The sequence below is a fragment of the Myxocyprinus asiaticus genome, chromosome 42 (genome assembly GCF_019703515.2).
Source record: "Myxocyprinus asiaticus isolate MX2 ecotype Aquarium Trade chromosome 42, UBuf_Myxa_2, whole genome shotgun sequence".
Lineage (NCBI taxonomy): Eukaryota > Metazoa > Chordata > Actinopteri > Cypriniformes > Catostomidae > Myxocyprinus > Myxocyprinus asiaticus.
In genome coordinates this window covers 25035865-25058469 of record NC_059385.1, presented here as the reverse complement: position 1 = coordinate 25058469, position 22605 = coordinate 25035865, and the positions used below count along the sequence as shown (strand labels likewise).

The following is a 22605-nucleotide window of genomic DNA, read 5'->3' as shown; positions in this document are numbered from 1 at the left end:
CACTGTTTCCATAAGAAACACGCAATGTAATATAGCTGCAAGCAGCAATACCGGGGTCAAGCCAATTATCGGCAGCATGAGCAGCGAAAGAAGCATCGTGACACATTTTAGGTTAGAATTCTGATGACTGCTGTAGGAGTTTAAGATAAAAAAACAAACATCTATGGCCATGTTTCTCAAGGTACACTACAGTTCTATTTGCTTGTACTAGTTCTCTAGGACTTACAGTTCAAAAGTTATTAGCGTAAACATGAGTGAAAATTTGACTTGTTGGTGGCGCTAAAGGGTTTGAGTTACAGACTCCAAATTTACTGTGGTTTAAGTTCAGACTGTCCTCTAGCAGTGCAAAATTTCATAACTTTCCTGCGAAGGGTTCTAAGGGCTGCCATAGACTCCCATGGCAAAAAAAAAAAAAAAAAAAAATAAAAATAAAAAGAATAATAAGAACACTAATGATTACAATATCCTTTTACAGAAAATGAATAAGTCTCTAAAGCATGAAGTATTCAGAGTACAGTAGGCTAACTTCTAAAAAGTAGCCAACACATCAGTCTATTCATTATTATTTCAGGAGCTCAGGTTTTTCACAAGGACAGTAGGCCTATGTACATTTATACTGTATGTTTGATACATGTTTACATTAGAAAATGTTTATAAACATTTTCTAAATACTTGAATATTTGATTAAAGTTTGGTCGGTTACAGTTTGACACATTTTTGTCCATTTTGCATGTCATCATCAAGTAAATTATATTATTTTTGTTGACTAAAATGTTGTCATTTTTGTAAAACTGACTAAACTTAATGGATATAACATGACAAAATATTTAAAAATTTTAAAGGACATTTTTGTCAAAAGACAAACTGTGACTAAAACTAAAAAACATTATCATGGCAGTTGATAAAGTGAAACTGCAGGCTTAATAACACTTTACATTAAAAACAAAACGAGCAATAATGGGGATCAAATATACTTTATTAAACATGAAAATATTATGTACAAGAAGTCAATTTTAGAAGTCACACAGTAACTTCCCCTGACAACGGATCGCGATCGGTAAACACACGAGTAATGTTCAATTCATAAAAGCATGACAACCCTACCAGACAACATACTGTATCCAATTCAAAGCATTACAGCAGGTAAACAACTTCGCCAAACAGATAACAGATATACATCCATCCAGAATGCAGTGATGCCATCCTGAACAGTGTGATTGTGACTGACTGAACTAAACAGCATCCTCAGCCGGAACACATGACAGCCGGCACTTCTTTCCTGTGTTTACGGACATGACGTCATGACGCAAAGAGGAACGATATAAGCCAGCGATTTCGTGCCAAATCCGACCCGACAGCTCAAAATACAAATTATTTTTATAGACTTACCGAAACGAATCGGGGTAAGGACACTGTTTTGAACACTGATCGTTTATGTACTTAATCAATAATGGCAATTTGTTCATTTTTAACCAAAAAATCTTACATAGTGCAGCTTTAATAATCGCAACAGGCCTAGACATTATTGAAGCGCAAAATGCTGCAATTTAATTATACATAAACATATAGTCTGCAGGCGCTGCATGCGTCATCTTCTACAATAAGCACAGCGTGATGCTCATAAAATGTGGAGTTTTCAGCATATAAGCAGCTTCACACACTCACTTTGCAGTGTAGTACACTGCAGTACATGCAGACTGTATATTTATTAAATTAAATCACATCGATTTATAGTTTAACAATCACACTAGGACATCAGTATCAGAAAACGCACTCACATAACGTGTGAGCATTTGAAAGCAGCCATGTGTCAGTCAGACAGCATGTGGGGACCGAACTGAGTCAGTGCTCAGTACTACCGGTACTGCAGAAACACTGGTATTGTTACATCTTTTCTATTTCAGGCGCCGTTTACACGACAAAGTTCTCAACTGAAAACGTTTACACGACAACGGCGTTTTGGGGCCTGAAAACGCAAACTTTTGAAAACGGGTTTCAAAGTTTTTGAAAATGATGTAGTTATCGTCTCCCGTGTAAATATACAAAAATGCAACTTTGTGAAAACGTTGACGTCATGCGCACGCGTATTACGTGTTCAGTCTATAGGCATGCGCGCGAGTACTTCAAAACTACAATGGCGGACTACAGGACTGTGTTTGTGCTGCTCAAGACTTGTTGTAATAAAGAATCCTCATCGTCCGTCCAGACAAAATTGCACGATGCTTTCGCCATCTTCATTGTTTGTATTTGCCGCTCTGTGGAAGAATGCTCATGTGCATAGGCGCGTAGTGTTTCTTTACAAAGTGAAATCGCCAACTACTGGCCTGGCATGCATAATACAGCGTGTTCAGTAATTTTCGCGGATCCGTGTGAATGCGAAACTCTTCAAAAATGCAAAGGAAAAACGTTTCCATTTTCTAGTACAACATTGTCGTGTAAACGTACCCTTAGTATCGACTTGGTACGAAGTACCGACACTTTTGACATCATTTGCAATATTCAAGTAGTGTTTTTAATAGTAGACTAGTTGATGCAGAACGATTCGCGATTAATCGATTACTTGTACGCATCCCTAATATAATTATGATCTTAAGATGGATTGCGATATATCGTATTGTGACATACTACTGTATTGTGATGTGCATGATATCGAGAGGTAGCTGCTGATACCCAGCCCTAATTTAGCATTTGTCACAAAGGAACTTTTAGCATATACCATAAAATCTTCCTCTCATTACTTAGTATAACCAAGTGAAGAATTAAGAGATTGAATGGGTTTAAAAGGAGAGCCAGGCTCAAAAGGAATTTGTGCTGACTTATCAGGGTTAAACATGATTTAGAGCAGCACAAGTCAACCCACTATTAACATTTCAATGGAGCTTTGCAAGCAAGACCAACTGTTCACCACACAGCTGCAAAACATTCTGGCAAGAGTGAGAGAATTGTGGCATATGCAGAAATCCTCTCGTGACAAAATGAGTTTCTGCACAGAACTGCGACGATATGACTTTGTGCGTAATGCATCATATTTTGCAGATATAATATCATAGGCTCAGTACAGGTCTATCACATATGATAAATATGAAAAACATATGCAGGTCTTTCTTTGGTCTTAATACGGCATTTCAGAATCACTCGAGCAATTTATTCCAACATTAAAAGTACTCCTATCTATGGATGTGCAAAATCGACTATTTTGTGGGTTGTCTGCAAGACTACTGTTCTAGGTTAGCCCTGTATAATTAGGCTACAGTTCACCATTCAGGTTCAACTAAATTATACATTTCTGCCACACACACACACACACACACAAAAAGCTGTGCACTGACAAATCGTAAGTGGACCTCAGTGGAACATAAAATGCAATAATAAAAAATATACAATTTAATTAATAAATGCAAAACTGGCTTAATAAAAAGGCGACATATAGGCTGGGAGCCAACACTAGCCTGTAATCACAGCTGGATTACGGACTGTTCCTGGCTGAGATCAAGCACATCTGTGAACTCCAGGAAAAGTGTTTCACTGAACAACTCTCGTCCAACTGCTAATGGGATTTCAAAGGTTCACACCTCCCAATAACTTGCTGATAAAACAGACTAGTGCAACAATTAGGCCCGTGATCTTCGTACCAAATACTCTAGCTGTTACGTCCTGTTTCTTAAGAGTAGCTCATTAAGCTAATTGGACTGGAAAGTCGAGATCTACTGACCTTTAAGGACTTGTGATAGTAGACATACCAACAAAGTAGTCCACTAGACCAAGACAGACAGGCACACATTCAATCTATTTGCTAAGACTCATTACCTTTATTTGTCAAGTAAGTGAATATGTAAAGGATTGTGTGTAATCAGCCAGTCTTTATGCAAAATAAATCCTGAAAGAAACCCTGAATGGGTTTATTTCATGTCAGATACTGACTGCATATTTTTCTGCTTATTACAACATACCAAATAAATAAATGGACATGAAATGCTGATTTGAGTCTACTATGAGTCTATTTTACAATATGAGAAAGAGTATACAAGACATAATGAACAGCTAATAGTATGTTACCTTGACTATTACTTATTGATTGAAGAAAATAAAGAAAGAGACAGCAGAGTCATACAAAATACATTAAACTACCACAACTATTCATGAAATCGTTTGTTTGTAACAATGGACAATTTATCATTTTAACAGTAACCATACTGAAAATATTTGACTGCAGAATGCCATGACTGACCAGGTGATTCCCATGAAACCTTTCAAGAAAATGTCCTGGTCCTACAAAATCAAAAGAAACAAATAAGGAATTACTTTGCATATAGAAAATGAAGCCTATTTTTGGGGCAATTAAGATTTTTTACATTGTGATGTTACTATCATGATAGTTACACACGTTTCCCCACAATTCTGATTACTGCAATGCAAGAAAAGATGGTCATTATGAGATTTCATTACTGCATACTGTGTATCTATATCTATATCTATTTATTAGGGATGCACCGATCCGATACCTGGATTGGTATCGGCTCCAATACTGAAGCTTTTAAACAGATTGGGTATCGGTCCGACGAGCCCGATCCAAATTAGATACTGTGTGTTAGTCATGTTCGCTACTGTCAAGCTCCAAAAATGCCATAAAAGAACCATTAAATCCCAGTCTGAATCCCAGGGCGTGCTGAGTGACTCCAGCCAGGTCTCCTAAGCAACCAAATTGGCCCGGTTGCTAGGGAGAGTAGATTCACATGGGGTAACCTCCTCATGGTCGCTATAATGTGGTTCGTTCTCGGTGGGGCGCGTTGGGAGTCGAGCGTGGATGCCGCGGTGGATGGCGTGAAGCCTCCACACGCGTTATGTCTCTGTGGCAGCGCGCTCAACAAGCCACGTGATAAGATGCGTGGGTTGACGGTCTCAGACGCGGAGGCAGATGGGATTCGTCCTCCACCACCCGGATTGAGGCGAATCACTACGTGACACGAGGACTTAAAAGCACATTGGGAATTGGGCATTCCAAATTGTGGGAAAAATACCCCCCCCCAAAAAAAAACCAAATTAAATTACTGTGAACTTGCCTACAAACAGACACATACAGGACTTCCTGGAGAGTTCAGAATGTCAAAATAAAAGCGTGAGGGTTTAAAAAGTGCACAATTTAAATATATTACTGTTTTGTTTTTAATTAAAATTAAAAGTCAATAATAATATTAATAAAAAAATATATTATTATTATTATTATTATTGTCACTATTAGTATTTGTTTACAATTTATAACAATATTTAAGTTGAGTGGGTTCCAAAAAATAACTGTGTGAATGAAAATTGGACTGATGTCTTACAACTAAATTGAACAAAAGAGATCTGAATCCTTTAAAGTCCAGATACAAGTTGAAACATTTTTGGAAAAAAAAGAAAAAAGGCAAAAACAAAACACTGGCTTCTTATCTACTGAAGACTTGAAGACTGGAATTACTGTTAATTTTGCTGCTACATTATCCAGTATACTAGTTAATAATAAAGTTTTTCTTAATAAGCTATACATTTATATTGAAATAATGGGTAGTTAGAGGTTTGTGTTTCTTTACATATTAAAGAGTACTCCCAATTAATTCCACACAATAATGTAAAGATATTCTAAACTGATTATGCAAAAAAACAACAATACTGGTATCAGATTGGGATCGGTATCGGACAATACTAAGCTTTCCAATATCGGAATCGAAAGAGAAAAAGTGGTATCGGTGCATCCCTAATTTATTTATATATATATATATATATATATATATTAAAAGTTGTGATGTATTTATACAGCATTTATACAGCATAGTTATACTCTCTTTGTACTGCCTTTCATTTTCAAAGATTTTAATTTAATACAAATCATTGTAAAACAGGAACTATTTCAGCTCTGTGGGTTCTCACAATGCAAGTGAATGGTGGCAAGAACACTGAAGCTCCAAAAAGCATATAAATGCAGCAAAAAGTAATCCATAAAACACTGGTGGTTTAATCCATGTCTTCTGAAGTGATCAAATTGGTTTTGGGTGAGAACAGACCAAAATAAAACTCCTATTTCACTATAAATCTTGGCATCAGTAGTCTCCTTGGCGATCATGATTTCAAGCTTGAGAACACTTCCTAGCTCCATCTAGAGCTCTGCACATGTGTCAAGCACTAGGAAGTGCAGTCGAGCTTGAAATCATGATCGTGTCTAGAGACTGCAATAGCAAGATGTACAGTGTTAAAGGAGTTATGTTTTTGGTCTGTTCTCATCCAACATCGATTAGATCACTTCAGAAGACATATTCTGGAGTCTTATGGATTATTTTTATGCTGCCTTTATGTGCTTTTTGGAGATTCAAAGTTTTGGTCACCATTCACTTGCATTTTATGACCTACAGAGCTGAGATATTCTTCTAAAAATCGTCATTTGTGTTCTGCAAAGGAAAGAAAGTCATACACATCTGGGATGACATGAGGGTGAGTAAATAATGAGAGAATTTTCACTTTGGGTGAACTATCCCTTTAATGACAATCATCTTTGAAAATAATGGTAATAGTAAAAGTTAACCGTCCAGACGCGTTGCAATAACGAGAATTGGGGTGTTTTAGATATCCTGAAAATAATGTCACAATGCAAAACATATTAATGGTCCAAAATGTATGCTCCATTTTCTTTACTCAAAATACATTTTGCATATATATATGTATGTATTGATTTGGGGTTAAATATGACCAGGACATTTACTTGACAGGTTTCGTGAGAATCACTTGACCAATCAGATTAAGTATTCGAGTCATATGAAACAAAATGGAGAATGAAAGATCACATCTCATGAAACCAGAAAACCCAGAGAGTGAGCACCACACTAAGCTAACAAGCCAATCACATTTTCTGACCAACTTATAATTACTACAGTTACTGTCTAAGTATTAAAACTAGTATCTTGGTGTTAAAAATAAATCTACGCATATTTTTAAAGCTTTTTGCACGTTTGAACGAGATCTCATTAATTTATTGTTGTTTTTCAGTAGTAACAATAACTATGGTAATACTATGGTATTTTGGCGGAAGTTTAAGTAACCTCGTTGACGGAACAGCTGGCCTGAGACACACGTGATCAGAGTCTCTAACAAAAGCCGGTGCAGCGCACGCATATTATATGAAAGACATTCAATATCTTGTTTGTTGTTAAAACCGTCGGAGTCCTCGCCAAATTATACTGCCCATTATCATTTCCGCATTAGTTTATGGATGTTACAGAAAGAGAGAGTTAAGTATTCCTGCCTTGGGTCACAGAGAGGACAATGAAGCCGCATGTGTGTGTCGCTGGCACGTGGACCAAATTCAACAACATGGCTGCCTTCATGCTCAACCATTCTGACCTTTAAAAACATCCTGCAAAATATACTCGTCAACCCTTAAGAAACCTGCATATTAAGAAAATCTAGATATATTTCATGAGATTCGGATTCAGCTGATATCGTTCTACTAATAGATCAGTTTACATTAAAACATTGATATGTGCTGTATAAATCTAAGCTACAAGACGGGGTTCAATGGATTTGTGAGCTCCATCGATTTTCACCGCACTTCATTTGAACAACATGTCGTTTATATCAGTGTTTTCAAGCGCTAGTCATGTTTTGGGCATCAGCCAGATATGTTTTATACTTATATACCAACCTTCGCGTTTAACCCATAGGAGAAAGCTTAACGTAACTAGCGTGTTACGACAGTAAATCACCGTATGCGGATACCATACAAATGAATGGGGAGAGCCGTAAACGGTCACCTAATTGTCGCAAATATGTCCATGTCTTATCTTATAAAACAAATTTTATCTTAGTAGCCTCCACGCACAGTCGTTCCAAGGGGATTGTTTAGTGTAAAACATGTTGAAGATTAGCGGACATGCGGTTAATTCATTAAATGATAAGCTGTTTCCTCACAGTTCATACTGATGTATCTCCTCCATAAACTTCCGTTCAAAGAAGTGTACCGCCCGTAGAATGTCTATGGGACCGCTGTGTTATGCATTTTATTGCTAACCTTGCAGCCTTTTGGTAGAAGGGCTCTGGCCTGGCATCTTTCTGTGTGAAAGGTCAACCAGGATACCCAAGTTAATTTCAGCAATAAATGTATATTGTATATATCTTATATGATATATAATATTAATTATTGCTGGCGTAGTCCTTTATTTTCTTAAGGAACTTAAGTTAAATCTACCAGCACGATTAGGAAATCCTTAAAAGGAGGAGGTTATTTCAGTTGAGGGCTGGACTTGTTGACATTAATCCGTGAAGGTTATTATCTGTTAAAAGTCATTTACAAATCAGTGCAGCATATTTTGAGTCAAATCAAACACATGCAAATGTCATTCAATACATGGTACACCGAAGCGGTACAAAGCAATCTGGCTGATAATGCCGTGCATTTGTGATCCAATGAAATGGACCTTTACTCACCTAAAACGTCAGCGGACTTGTGCCGGGCAATGAAGCAGGCATCATCGCCGTAACACATGCCTTTCTTAAGGATCCCCTTCCGAAAGTCCTTCCCGAAGCCGCAGCTCGCCGTGATCAGGCTGTAGTCTCTGCCGTCGGTTTGCGAGAGTCCCCCCAGGACAGCCCTGGCAACGATCCTGCCATAGGAAAGTACCGATAACATTCCCCTACCTTCGGTATACGGTAACCGTCTACCTGCCGAGCCCGTCTCTCTACGATGCGCGCCTGTGTGCACAACCTTCGCCACTATCCGCCAACATTCGGCTCCGCTCGCGCGAGGTAAACTTCACAAACCAAAGCGAGCCGAGTAAAAACGACCACAGTTCCTTTTTCTTGTGCTGATCGAGACAACTATATGGCTATTTTATGTTTTGGAGGATTTAACAGACAAAGTTCCTCCAGTACGCTCCATCTTCTCCGAAATCCTGACGTGCACTCACATTCAGTCACCAGTACTTGTGATCCTGAGACCAGCATATACGGGTCCGGAAGTCACATGACTAGTTGCGTGACGTCAGAGCGTAGTGGAAACCCACTGGCCTTACAAGGAAATTAGTATGGCAAGCCGAATTGACTTTTAATCATTCGCAGGATATGAATTGTTGACATCAACAGTTCAGTTTTCACTAGTTAGTAAGCTAATTCTTGATATCAGGAATGTAATTACTACTATTGAAAAAGCCAATTCTTTATATCAGTAATTACATTTGCACTAGAAAAATCTATATATCTTGATATAAAAAATGACGTCAATACAGAAAAATACAGATTTTTCATATCAAATGTGGAATTTCAACTAGTAAAAACTGTAAATCTTGATATCTGTAACTGCATTTTTATTAGTAGAATTTGACAAAGATCTGTCATTCACTCCCATTCAAAACGCAATTACAGATATCTAAAATTAATTTCTTACTAATTGAAATTCCAATTTCACATATCAGCTATGCACTTCTTACAAGTAACAATTATCCTTTTTTTATATCAATAATTACATTGTTACTTGTGCAAATGTCCATTCTCCATATAAAAAATAATAATTGCAACTAGTGAAAATGCGTATTTTTGATTTCTGGAAATGTATTCCAACATGTTAGATTTGGTATTTCAGATATCTATAAATGGATTTCAGATATCAATGAACTGGAAAGTTATTAAAGATACTGTGTCTAAAAAGGCATTCTTTGTAGTTACAATTACATTATAGATATCAGAAATGAACATTGCCACTAGTGAAAACCAAATTACTGATATCAAAAATTAGCATTTTTAGTAGACAAGAATGGACAGTATCACTAGTAACAATGTAATTATTGATGTCAAAAATGATAATTTTTACTAGTAAGAAGTGATATGTGAAAATGGAATTTCAGCTAAGACATTCGTCTTAGATATTTTGTAATTGCGTTTTGAATAGGAATGGATGACAGATCACTGTGAAATTTTACTAGTGAATATGCAGTTACAGATATCAAGAATTACAGTTTTACTAGTTGAAATAAAACTTTTGATATCAAGAATGTGTATTTCTGCAAGTGAAATTATTTTTTATTTAGAATTACCATTTTTAGTGCATATGTAATTAGTGATATCAAGAACTGACATTTCCACTAGTTTTAATTACATTCCTGATATCAAGAATTTGCATTTTAACTACTGAAAATTCTGTGAACAATTAAAAGTAAATTCAGCTTGCCATTCATTAGAGAGACCTTTCCAGCCAGGGATCATATCAGTTGAAGTTAGAGGTGTTAAATAATAACATCTATTTAGTGAGCTTTACTGATTAGTTCCAGCAAGATCATATATGCAAGATATATTACTTAACATTTTTTACATAAATTAAGAAAACGTTCTAAAGGCCTGCAGAATAGTATTTCTATTGCATGGTAGAAAAAGTGATCCTGGCTTATGAAGGATTGGCAAAATTGCATATACTAATGCAAAACCATAAAGAACCGTTTTGTCCCCCTTAACTGTTTTCAAAACTGGCCAAGGTTGAAAGTAGGTATGTTTGATCCTTGTCAAAGCTTTATTTTCATATATATATATATATATATATATATACACACACACACACACACACACAAGAAATATATGATCTCTTGTGTGTGTATATATATATATATATATATATATATACACACACACACACACACACACAAGAAATATATGATCTCTTGTGTGTGTATATATATATATATATATATATATATATATATATATATATATACACACACACACACACACACACACACACACACACAAGAAATATATGATCTCTTGTGTGTGTGTATATATATATATATATATATATATATATATATACACACACACACACACACACACACACACACACACAAGAAATATATGATCTCTTGTGTGTGTATATATATATATATATATATATATATATATATACACACACACACACACACACACACAAGAAATATATGATCTCTTGTGTGTGTATATATATATATATATATATATATATATATACACACACACACACACACACACAAGAAATATATGATCTCTTGTGTGTGTATATATATATATATATATATATATATATATATACACACACACACACACACACACACACACACACACACACAAGAAATATATGATCTCTTGTGTGTGTATATATATATATATATATATATATATATATATACACACACACACACACACACACACAAGAAATATATGATCTCTTGTGTGTGTATATATATATATATATATATATATATATATATATATATATATATATATATACACACACACACACACACACAAGAAATATATGATCTCTTGTGTGTGTATATATATATATATATATATATATATATATATATATATATATATATATATATACACACATACACACACACACACAAGAAATATATGATCTCTTGTGGTCTTAAAACCCCTTTGATCTAAAGGCTCATGCTTAAATAAAGAAGCATATCAGACTAAACAAGACTTCAATTCAAAATCTGTTTTCTAAAAAGAAAGTTTAAAATGTTGCTTTACTCACCCATGTTTTCCCAAACATACAAGTTACACAAAGAAGAAACACATGGTTTGAATACATTCATTAAAGAAATAGTTCACCCAAAAATGACAATTCTGTAATTATTTACTCGCCCTCATGTTGTTCCAACCCTGTGGAACAGGTTCCTGTGGAACACAAAAGGAGAATCTTTGAAAAATCTTTATGCAGCTGTCAAAGGACACACACACACACACACACACACACACACACACACACACACACACACACACACACACAAACAAGCCTCCATAGAAGCATCGTAAAATAGTTAATACGACTTGCATACGTGCACTATATTCGAAGCCACCTGAAGCCATACAATATCTTTGTTTGAGGCACAGGCAGTAATTTCTTCACTGATAATCACATTCTGGTTCAAGAATGACACACAGATATTGCAAATAGTTTCAGAAGACTCAGAATATTACATATAATCATATGGACTACTTTTATGATACTTTCATGGTGCTTTTGGAGCTTGACAGCTGTAGTCACTATGAACAATCGTTGTATGGAAAAGCATTTTTAAAAAAAGCATTTTTAAAAAATGATCCTTTTATGCTCCATGAAAAATGACAGCATGCAGGCTTGGTACGACTGGGGTAAATACTATAATTTTTTTTTAATTTTGGGGTGAACTATTCCTTTAATGTGTTAAAAACCATTAGTTCCCTTTTAGACATTCAAGCTTTACATAATACCTGTTCAGATTTCATCCACTGGAGCAGGTCATGAGGAGTCACTCCTGCTTTATTGGGAATCTCCATTATTTCTGGACAGTGTTTTTGTAATGGCACCACCAGGTCATCATAAGCTGCGTTTGAAAAGGTCGACAGCAGAAAACAGATGAAACACTTTCAGGAAAGAAACAGTTGATATTACACAGCAAATCAAACCTCTCTGATCATATTTAACAGCTCACTTGGCGGCCAGGTGTAATGGTGTTTCTCCATTTGGGTCTGTTTGGAGTGGATCTGCTCCAGCTGAACCTTTTCCCCTGGGTGAAATTCAGCTCCAGATCCTTGTGTTTACAGACTGCCCTTCTCCACATACTGCAGAACTCTCCTCTGCTTTCTGTTCACCATCTAGACTCTTGAGATGACTTGCACATGTTAAAATCTAGCTAATCGGGACAGAATGATTACCATTAATCATGCTATATTCATATCCTATTTGATCCTGAGAGGTAGTTTCAAAGGGGTTTAAACCCGGACATAAACAAAGTTACACAAGCTAAATGTAGTACCTCTGCAAAACAATAATAACTCTGTCTATACGCCTTGTCTGCTGTCACTGCAGCTCTTATACTCAGATGAAAATAAAACTGAAGTTGAAGTCCATTTAAACTTGTGTGTGCTGATCTGTTACAGTAATGCAACCAGTACAGATATTAGCTTTATTTACTGTAATAGCATTCTAAAATACACATGCTGAAATATTACATAAAAAAATGCTTCTGTAATTAATCTACCTCTGATGCCCAAAAGACAAAATTAAAACTGACATGATTTGCTGTTGGTTAAATCTGTCTTTCAGGTGTATTTTACTCACATGTATAGTTTACTCACTGTAACACCTACTTAAGTGTTATGTGATTGTTGCCTTTTCAGTGCTGTTTGGTTATTTATATGGAGTGTATGACTGAAAGTAAGTCATTTTAAATGAGTGAACAGAAGATTACCTTGTTCATGAAGCCAGCTGTGCAGTTCCTTCTTCTCATTCATTAACTGCTCTCTTTCTTTAGACAGAGTTCTCTTCTTGATCAGACATTGGTTGTATTTTATTTTCTGAAAGTAATTGGTTCCTTTTGTTGGCCATTATATTGTTGTGTTTTATGAAATGGCTTCTCTCTGTTGTAAAATATACACAGAAAACTATTATAACAGACAGCACAATATGCTAAATGGTTATAAGAATCATTATTGGCAAACACATGACAGTTTTTGACTATTTTTGGCAGAAATGAATGTCAGTACCTGCATGTTGCTGTGGTTGTTGTCTCTCTGTACTGTTGTCCTCTGTTTGTCCTGAGCTCGTGATTTCTTACAGATTCTGCACTGTCATAGATATCCACCATCATCTCCACTTTCTCTCCTCTGTCCATTTCAGTCCTGATCACATTGCCATAAATAAACTCAGACATCTCTGGTCTTTTACAGTCCAACATTATTCCACTGTGGTACTACTGTTGGTTTTTCTAATGTACTGCATGTAACACTGACAAAGAGTAATGTGGAAGAAGTCTATAGATGATTTCATATTTAAAATATTGAATTACACTTCTTTGTAAGTTACGAATTTGAGCTGCAATTTCAGTTTTAATATTTTTGGTAAAGCTAAAAAATGGAACGTGAAAAAAATGTAATGGAGTAAATGATACGTAGTTAAACAGTTTAAACAGAGATTATTTAGCAGAGATGGGCCACTTCTATTAAAATTAATGGAAGAAATTGGAACGCCCAAATTTGCTCTGAGTGCCCAACGGTAAATGGATGTAGAAAGGAAGTCCCGCCTTACAGGTAAAAGAGCCAATCACCTTTTAGATACAGACAATTCAGCGCCAGGCGTGCGTCCTCACGGCCCGGCCATGCCCTCCTCCTCGTCACACTCACAACATACACACTGTAAAAAATAAAATCTACTTTTAACATAAAAACTTAAGTTCAGCTGCTGCCTTAAAGTTTTAAGTTAAATCAGTGTGGTTTTACAGATCATTTCAACTCATTATTTTACATTTAGACTGTTTTTTAAACTATAAAAAATAAAAATCTAATCTTAAAGTCAGGATCGAAGCCTGAGTTGACAGAGAAAGTTGATGAGCTTCCTCATGGTACCAGTTAAGCCTTATTGGATTGGTTTGAATTTGTCAACCTGAAACTGAGTTCGTTCAGCGACCTTCATGGTACAGGTCATTTATTTATTTAATTATACTTTTTCGCAATGTCACAAGCTAGGATGCAATTTTTATACTTACCTTTTCAATGCTTTTAGTCTGTGCCCATCATCATAAGATCTTTCAGTTGTTGTTATTTTATTAGGCTCAAAGTAAATTTTTGTGTCATGTTTGAAGAGGTTTGCTTATGAGACTTAAAATTTTAAATAGGCCTATGGTATTTGCCTAATAAAAAACGAAATGTATTTTTAAAACGTACAACTTTTTTAATATTCATTAATTTAAAAAAAAATATATATATATATATATATATATTTTTTAAGTAAAGAAAAAATTAGGATTCACATAGGCCTATCTGTAACACGAAGTCAGACCAGAATTTCACTGGATGGGCACAAATCAAAAACTCTCCTGAAGCTGATGTATGGCACTGCATATGGATATGTCTCGTGCACACTGCTGTGGACAAATGTGGCCAATGACTTGTGAGGTGCACCCATTCAAAAACTCTCTTCCGGTCACATGGTAAAATAATATGAATAATCACCATTTACTTAAGTAAAATAAAATGTCCCACAAACTTTGTAATTTGGCCTGGTTGTATTTTGGTATTTTCATGAAGTATTTTAAACGTCTTATTAAAATGTACAAATTATGTTATTTTAACACCTAAATAAAACATCTCATAAACGTTGCCGATCTGGTTTTATTTTCTTGTTAAAAACACATTATATTTATGTTTTGTAACTACTTAAAAAGACATACCAGGTTGGTACTTTCACAACGTTTTTAAAATGTTATAAAAACGTTTTCTGTTTGCTGGGGTGTTACGAGATTCTTGGTTTCCGAGATATTTGGTTTCTCTGGGCGGGGCTTTCATGAATATTCATGAGCTTGTGCATAGAACAGAAAATGTCAGTCTAGTCCACGGCAAGCTCTTCAAATCTTAACAAACACCTCTAATGGATTAGTTTGAAACGGTAGGCAAGTTTCAGCGTAGAATTTAAGCCTAAACTACAAATTTTCTCAATTTGTTTTTGATTAGTATGCGTGAAACGCTCTGTTCTCTTACACGATGAGACAGCAGAGCAAAGTTATCAATTAGTCTACAGATTTTTATGTTATTTTTCAGTTGTCCTCTTCTTACCTTGTGAGGGTCTCTTTATTGTTTGTTATCAGTGCTTTTACAGAACTGCTGACTCTGAATCTGACCTAATAAAAATGTTTTTTTTTTCTTGTTTTATTTATTTATTTTTTTCTTATTTCACAAGTATAGGTATGATAAAATCACCCATAATACATACAAAAGGCATGCTGATTCAGAGCTTCTTCATTGATTGTTTTATAAATATTAGTGTCATGAAATTAAATGTACCATAAGAATACAGGAAGCAGCTTAAAGCACATATTGGAAAGACAAGGAAAGCTTCAAAGCAATAATTGAAATGAAACGCAAGATTAAGTGAGTGCCCCAGAAAATAGTTTATTAAAATGGGACCCTGGACAAATAAAAACAGCCCCCGTGCACATTTGAGTAACACACTGTTAGCGGTACCAACCACTTCTGCTCTCATATAAAATCTGAAATAGACATCACATGAGAATGAATCAGTGTCAGAGTTTAACTTTTTATTAAAGGACAATATTTGTCCCCCCTGGAACTGACTTCTTAGGGCCTCTGTGAGAGCATTTGTTTTCTAAGCATATGACATAAAAAGCAAAGCAAAGCAAACCATAACTTAAAAGGCCTAGGATAGTGCATTTTTGTCACTTTCAGTGACAAAAGATCATGTCATGTTAATACACATTTTAATGTATACGGCCAACTGAAATTCCAAATGTATTCTCACATTAACACACTCAAGTGTCCACTCATAGTGTCCTGTGTGTAAGAATATTTGTCTCCAAACATCCTTACAAACATACAGGTATCACTTATGTCTTCTGTGGAAACATTGGCGAATCAAGGTGTATTTTACTGGTGATGATGACATTCTATCAAACCCAATTAAACAGTGATTCTTTTATTTATTTATTTATTTATTTTTTTTTTTCAGGAAAACTTTACACAAAACATGAAATATTGCAATAATTACCTAACCAGATACAACAGAAGAACACAATGAGGTTAATAGTTGTAGAAAAATAGTAGAAAAAATGGTTGTAGTTTAGTTGTTTATGCCTGATCTGCCAAACTGATGAAGGTTGTAAACATTCAGGTAAAGCTGTTCAGAAGTACAACACTAATCAAAACAATAAATTACAAAATATAAAACGGTTGCGAAAATAGTAGTTTAGGTATAACTTCGACACTGAAACTTGCTTACCATTATAAACTAATTTATTAGAAGTGTTAATGTTTATGAGCGTGGACTGACATTTCCAGTTCCACTCGCATGTTGAGGAAATTCTTGAATATTCATATAAGCTCCGCCCAGTGAAACCAAATATCTCAGAAACCTAAAATCTCCTAACACCGAAACTCTGAATGCAACTCTTAATTAACACCCCTGAACCTACTAATGAGAGTGTTTTGGTTTAATTAAAAAAACCAGGTGTGGTTTGTCATGGCTGAAAATAAAACTGCAGAAACGTCTGGAAGGTCATTCCGGTGTATACTTGAGTACAGCAGATGTGTCTTTTGTCCAACCAGGTAATACATTACAGTTAAAACATAGTTAATGGGGTCATGACATGTAGAATCAAATTTTCCTTGATCTTTTGTCATATGAGAGGTCATTGTACTGTAAAAACATACTGTAAGTTTCAGAACTGATAACTTCTTAATAGAAAAGAGCATTTATTTAAAGCAAGCTCTAGAAAAATATTTCTGTATTTGATGGGGCTGGTAAATTTACACTAGGTTGTAACTTTACAACAGTAAAGTAGGCTTTGTGCATCTATGCTGCATGTGCTATAATGGTAAAGAGATTTGGGTGGATCCAACAAAGTTGCTTTTGCTATGAGTGACTGCATCTTTTTGTCTTGTACATAGGGTGTGTCCTAGTAATAATTGTGGAGGCTCCGGCTCCTTTGAGAATGTTCCTGGACTTCTGTCTATGATTGAAGTAGCAACTGATGGCAGTGTCTATGGTGTCAACTATCAAGGGGCCTTATTCCAAAGGTGAGCTGGATGGTCTGAGAGCAAGGGTGTTTTTTTTTTTTGTTTTGTTTTTTTTCCCCCATTATCTACAAGAAACCACGATCATTCTTTTCTACTGCAGAGTTGGTGTCTCTCGATCCAATCCCACTGGCTCTGACTGGACATCGTCTGTTGTCTGTCCCAACAGCCACAGGCATGTGTCGTTTGACCTGGGAGTGCTGTGGGTCATTTGTGGTGATGGCTCCATCTGAAGATGTACTTCATTACTGCATCAAGGAGGAACTTGATAAAAGAACTGAAATGAATTTATTGTATTTTGGGGGGGGGGGGGGGGGGCAATAGTTTTGTCATGTGTTGCACTTTTTATATTTATTAACATGCCACATTCTTAATCCAATGAAAGTCACCATTTGCTGAATGATGTAACACATGGTTCAATTAGAACCACCTTGTTGGAGGGGTATTCATATTGCACATTGTGAGCTGCAAACTGTAGACGTTTTTCAGTTGCAAGAAAATGACAATAGGTTGTCTGTCAGATTTTGCAGAAGCATTAAAACTTAAACCTGTCATTACGGTATTTTATATGGGGTTAATTATACATTTCATTGCTTTGAAGTGTTCCTGAGCAGTGAGTGTTATGTGGAGTTTTGCTACAAGTGTACCAAAACTGCAAACTGTGTGGAAACAATTAGATTGTGTAGGAGATCTGCTGAACTGTATTGTTTCTGGCACCCTTCACGTTACATGGCAATCTTGCTGTTAAGCCGGGGGGGTAAATTAGTCTGTAAAATGTCAGCTATACAAACATGGCTTTAATATTGATCAAATTACAGTTAATCTGATTACAGTTAATTATTAAAATGTTAATCTGTGAGCTTATCTATGGAGCATGATACAAATGGAAAAACAAGAATATAAGGGTGATTTTAAAGTATGAGAACATCCAGGTTATTGTTTTAATTTAAAGTCAATGAGCTCCCATTTAAACCAAAAACATGTCTCTTTACTTTCGATTACACCACGGATAGCAATCAAGTGTGGGACTTTTAACAAACTGCAAAAGGAAACCAGTATAAAGCAATTCAAATTACGAAATATACCAGAAACTAGGGATGTGCTCAAAGCCGAATACCTTATTCGGAAAGGCACGAATAAAGAATTCATCGGAATAGAAAAAATATTTGTAAGACTGATCATAAAACATGAACAGGTATTAACAGGGCTGGGTGGATTAATTTAAAGTATTCTGGGCTGAATACTAAATACACTCTAATATGTATTCAGTAAAGTATTCTGAATACATCAAATAAAAAGTATTCGGAATACTTTTAGAATACATATTTATAAAGACAAGTCACGACTGGATTAATTATGTGCAGTATGTCTTTAAAAGCTTGGAATTTGGACTGCTATTTAAAGTTTGACAGAAATAACATGAACCATACATGTGCCTATATTACAGATGTATGCTGATTGAAATGAGAAATATTGCACTTGCATAAATTATGGTGCCCATTTATATCGGTGTTTACGGTAACCCTGGTGACTTGCTCATAGTGTTGGGCATTCCGGCTCTTTTGGCTCCCAAATGGCTTTTTAAAAATTATAAAAAAAAAAATTTGTTTGTTTTTTTTTTTTTTTTTTTTTTCAAGTCAAACAGTTTGACTATGATTGGTGTTAAAACAATTCCAATTAAATTATTAAATGAAATCATACTCTACCTTAACCACAGTGTATTTAAAAATGCATTGGTTTGCATTTGCATTTAAAGTATAACTTTTTTTAATGTATATAAACAAAAGTGCATATAAATGTAACCATTCAAAACGAATACAATCTGAACAACATAAGTTGGCTCTGCCCTCCCTCACGCATCTTTGGTTCATTGGTTGACACTGCGTGTCTGATTGACAGGAACAACAGGTGAGGCTGTTAGTCTGAGCAGACAGTTAGAATGAATGTGTGTGCGCTTGAGCATTTAGGCCTATATTATTGTATTTCTTTGAATTCGTTAATTCTATTCATTTAAATCTTTTGATTATTCATATCTTATTTTTTAAAATATTTTTATAAATAGATTCGGCTCTTCTGATACGCGAGCCGGCTCCCAAGTTCACCTACAAGAGCCGGCTCTTAGAGCCGACTCGTTTGTGAACGACCCATCACTACTCTCTCACAGAGAGAGAATACTGAACTTCTAACAGCTGTACAGTGTTGGGCAGGCTACTTAAAAAATTTAGCTAGCTAAGCTACCAACTACTCAACAGAAAAATTAGTTAAGCTAAAAGCTACACTTCAGAGAAAGTAGCAAGTTACACTACAAGCTACACACCAAAAGTAGCTACATTTAAGCTACTTTACATTTTTTTCAACCACAGGTGCACGGAGCATACTGTCATAGACAGAGCATACATGATGTTTATCAAAGCCATGGTACAATATATTTATACTATACAGTTTAGTGCAATACAAGTATACAATAGGTGCAATACATACACTATATTGCCAAAAGTATTCGCTCACCCATCCAAATAATTGAATTCAGGTGTTCCAATCACTTCCATGGCCACAGGTCTATAAAATGAAGCACCTAGGCAAGCAGACTGCTTCTACGAACATTTGTGAAAGAATGGGCCGCTCTCAGGAGCTCAGTGAATTCCAGCATGGTACTGTGATAGGATGCCACCTGTGCAACAAGTCCAGTCGTGAAATTTCCTCGCTACTAAATATTCCACAGTCAACTGTCAGTGGTATTATAACAAAGTGGAAGTGATTGGGAATGACAGCAACTCAGCCACGAAGTGGTAGGCCACGTAAAATGACAGAGCGGGGTCAGCGGATGCTGAGGCACATAGTGCGCAAAGGTCGCCAACTTTCTGCAGAGTCAATCACTACAGACCTCCAAAGTTCATGTGGCCTTCAGATTAGCTCAAGAACAGTGCGTAGAGAGCTTCATGGAATGGGTTTCCATGGCCGAGCAGCTGCATCCAAGCCATACATCACCAAGTGCAATGCAAAGCGTCGGATGCAGTGGTGTAAAGCACGCCACCACTGGACTCTAGAGCAGTGGAGATGCGTTCTCTGGAGTGACGAATCATGCTTCTCCATCTGGCAATCTGATGGACGAGTCTGGGTTTGGCGGTTGCCAGGAGAACGGTACTTGTCTGACTGCATTGTGCCATCTGTGAAGTTTGGTGGAGGGGGGATTATGGTGTGGGGTTGTTTTTCAGGAGCTGGGCTTGGCCTCTTAGTTCCAGTGAAAGGAACTATGAATGCTTCAGCATACCAAGAGATTTTGGACAATTCCATGCTCCCAACTTTGTGGGAACAGTTTGGGGATGGCCCCTTCCTGTTCCAACATGACTGCGCACCAGTGCACAAAGCAAGGTCCATAAAGACATGGATGAGCGAGTTTGGTGTGGAAGAACTTGACTGGCCTGCACAGAGTCCTGACCTCAACCCGATAGAGCACCTTTGGGATGAATTAGAGCGAAGACTGCGAGCCAGGCCTTCTCGTCCAACATCAGTGTCTGACCTCACAAATGCGCTTCTGGAAGAATGGTCAAAAATTCCCATAAACACACTCCTAAACCTTGTGGAAAGCCTTAACAGAAGAGTTGAAGCTGTTATAGCTGCAAAGGGTGGGCCGACGTCATATTAAACCCTATGGATTAAGAATGGGATGTCACTTAAGTTCATATGCATCTAAAGGCAGATGAGTGAATACTTTTGGCAATATAGTGTATGTGCACGTAAAAACAAAACAAACATGTAAATTCATATTTAGACATGCTACCTATACAAACCCATGTGTTTAATATATAAAAACACTATTTTTACATTTTATTTTTCATATTTATACTACTACCCCTACTAACCCATACCCATTTAAACATAATTTCATTTGCACATTCCTGTATAAAAACTCTGCGTACTCTCAGTATACTATTTATCTATATATTCATCTATACCAGAGTACCCAGTACCGTGCCATGGAAGAGCTGCTACCGGGTCGCGAGAACGTTCTGGGAAAAATTTCTGTGCAGCACTGATATATGCCCTTTGCCCTTTATGAGGCACTATCCAAATTTACATAAAAGGCGTGATTTCAGAAAACATCGGTTCCACTCTTCCTGTAGATGAAGTTACTGTTTACAAACAAACGCTCCACCCCGCCCTTTCCTGGTTCTTTCAGAAATTAACTGCAGTCTACGGGCGCTTCCCTCAAATTGCACTGAAACTGCCCCAAAAATGCTGCTTTTGGGGTTGAAACACCCTGTTTTCCACAGATTATTGGAGATTAGGGCTTCTTTAAATTTCCACCAGATTGTTGCACCAGGAAAAACACAGAATTTTACATAAATAATGATATTTCACAGGTCACCGTCATTGTTATCGCGTCTGCTCTATTAGACACAATTGACCTGCAGCAGCTGTTGGTGTATATTAACTTTTTACGAAGAAATCATGCAAACTCTGATCGCAAACAGCTGTTTTTAATTTCCAAAGTGCTGTTGCTGTGACAGATATGAGGGCAAATATGATCTAACAATGATCTTATCTGATCAAGATCCTCATATATGATATCAGAATGAGCTTTATTGCCAAGTATGCTTACACATACAAGGAATTTGTCTTGGTGACAGAAGCTTCCAGTGCACAACAATACAAAACAGCAACAAGACATAGATAATAATTAAAAATAATAAAAAATTGAATAAAAAAATAAAAGATTGAATAGAAAATAAAGTATATATAGAATACATATACATATATACACATACATACATACACACATACATATATACACACATACCTACATACACATACGTAGTGCAAATCTAAATACAAATCTGTTATATACAGTGCAAGGGAATGTAATGGCAGAAGAGGTTGGATGTGTTGGATAAATATAAAAAGACTAGACTGTGAATTGCACATAGTTATTGCTCAGTGGGGCAATTTAACTGTTCATGAGATGGACAGCCTGAGGGAAAAAACTGTTCCTGTGACTGACGGTTCTGGTGCTCAGAGGTCTGAAGCATCGGCCAG

At 36.1% G+C, this 22605-nt stretch overlaps 2 protein-coding genes across 3 annotated transcripts in view; both read right to left on the bottom strand.

Annotated features, from left to right (window-relative positions):
- Window positions 1-8956, bottom strand: part of pptc7b (protein phosphatase targeting COQ7 b) — a 33338-nt gene extending 24382 nt beyond the window's left edge. Inside the window, exon 1 of the mRNA XM_051684186.1 lies at window positions 8455-8956. Coding sequence (XP_051540146.1) covers window positions 8455-8656 — 202 coding nt within the window. The 5' untranslated portion in view covers window positions 8657-8956. The remainder of the gene's footprint in view (window positions 1-8454) is intronic.
- Window positions 8957-20433: 11477 nt separating this feature from the next.
- The window catches only part of LOC127432786 (uncharacterized), a 76501-nt gene continuing 74329 nt past the window's right edge, over window positions 20434-22605 (bottom strand). For both annotated transcript variants that reach the window (XM_051684208.1, XM_051684207.1), the window contains exon 2: window positions 20434-20797. In XM_051684208.1, the coding sequence (XP_051540168.1) occupies window positions 20506-20797 (292 nt within the window). In that variant the 3' untranslated portion in view covers window positions 20434-20505. The remainder of the gene's footprint in view (window positions 20798-22605) is intronic.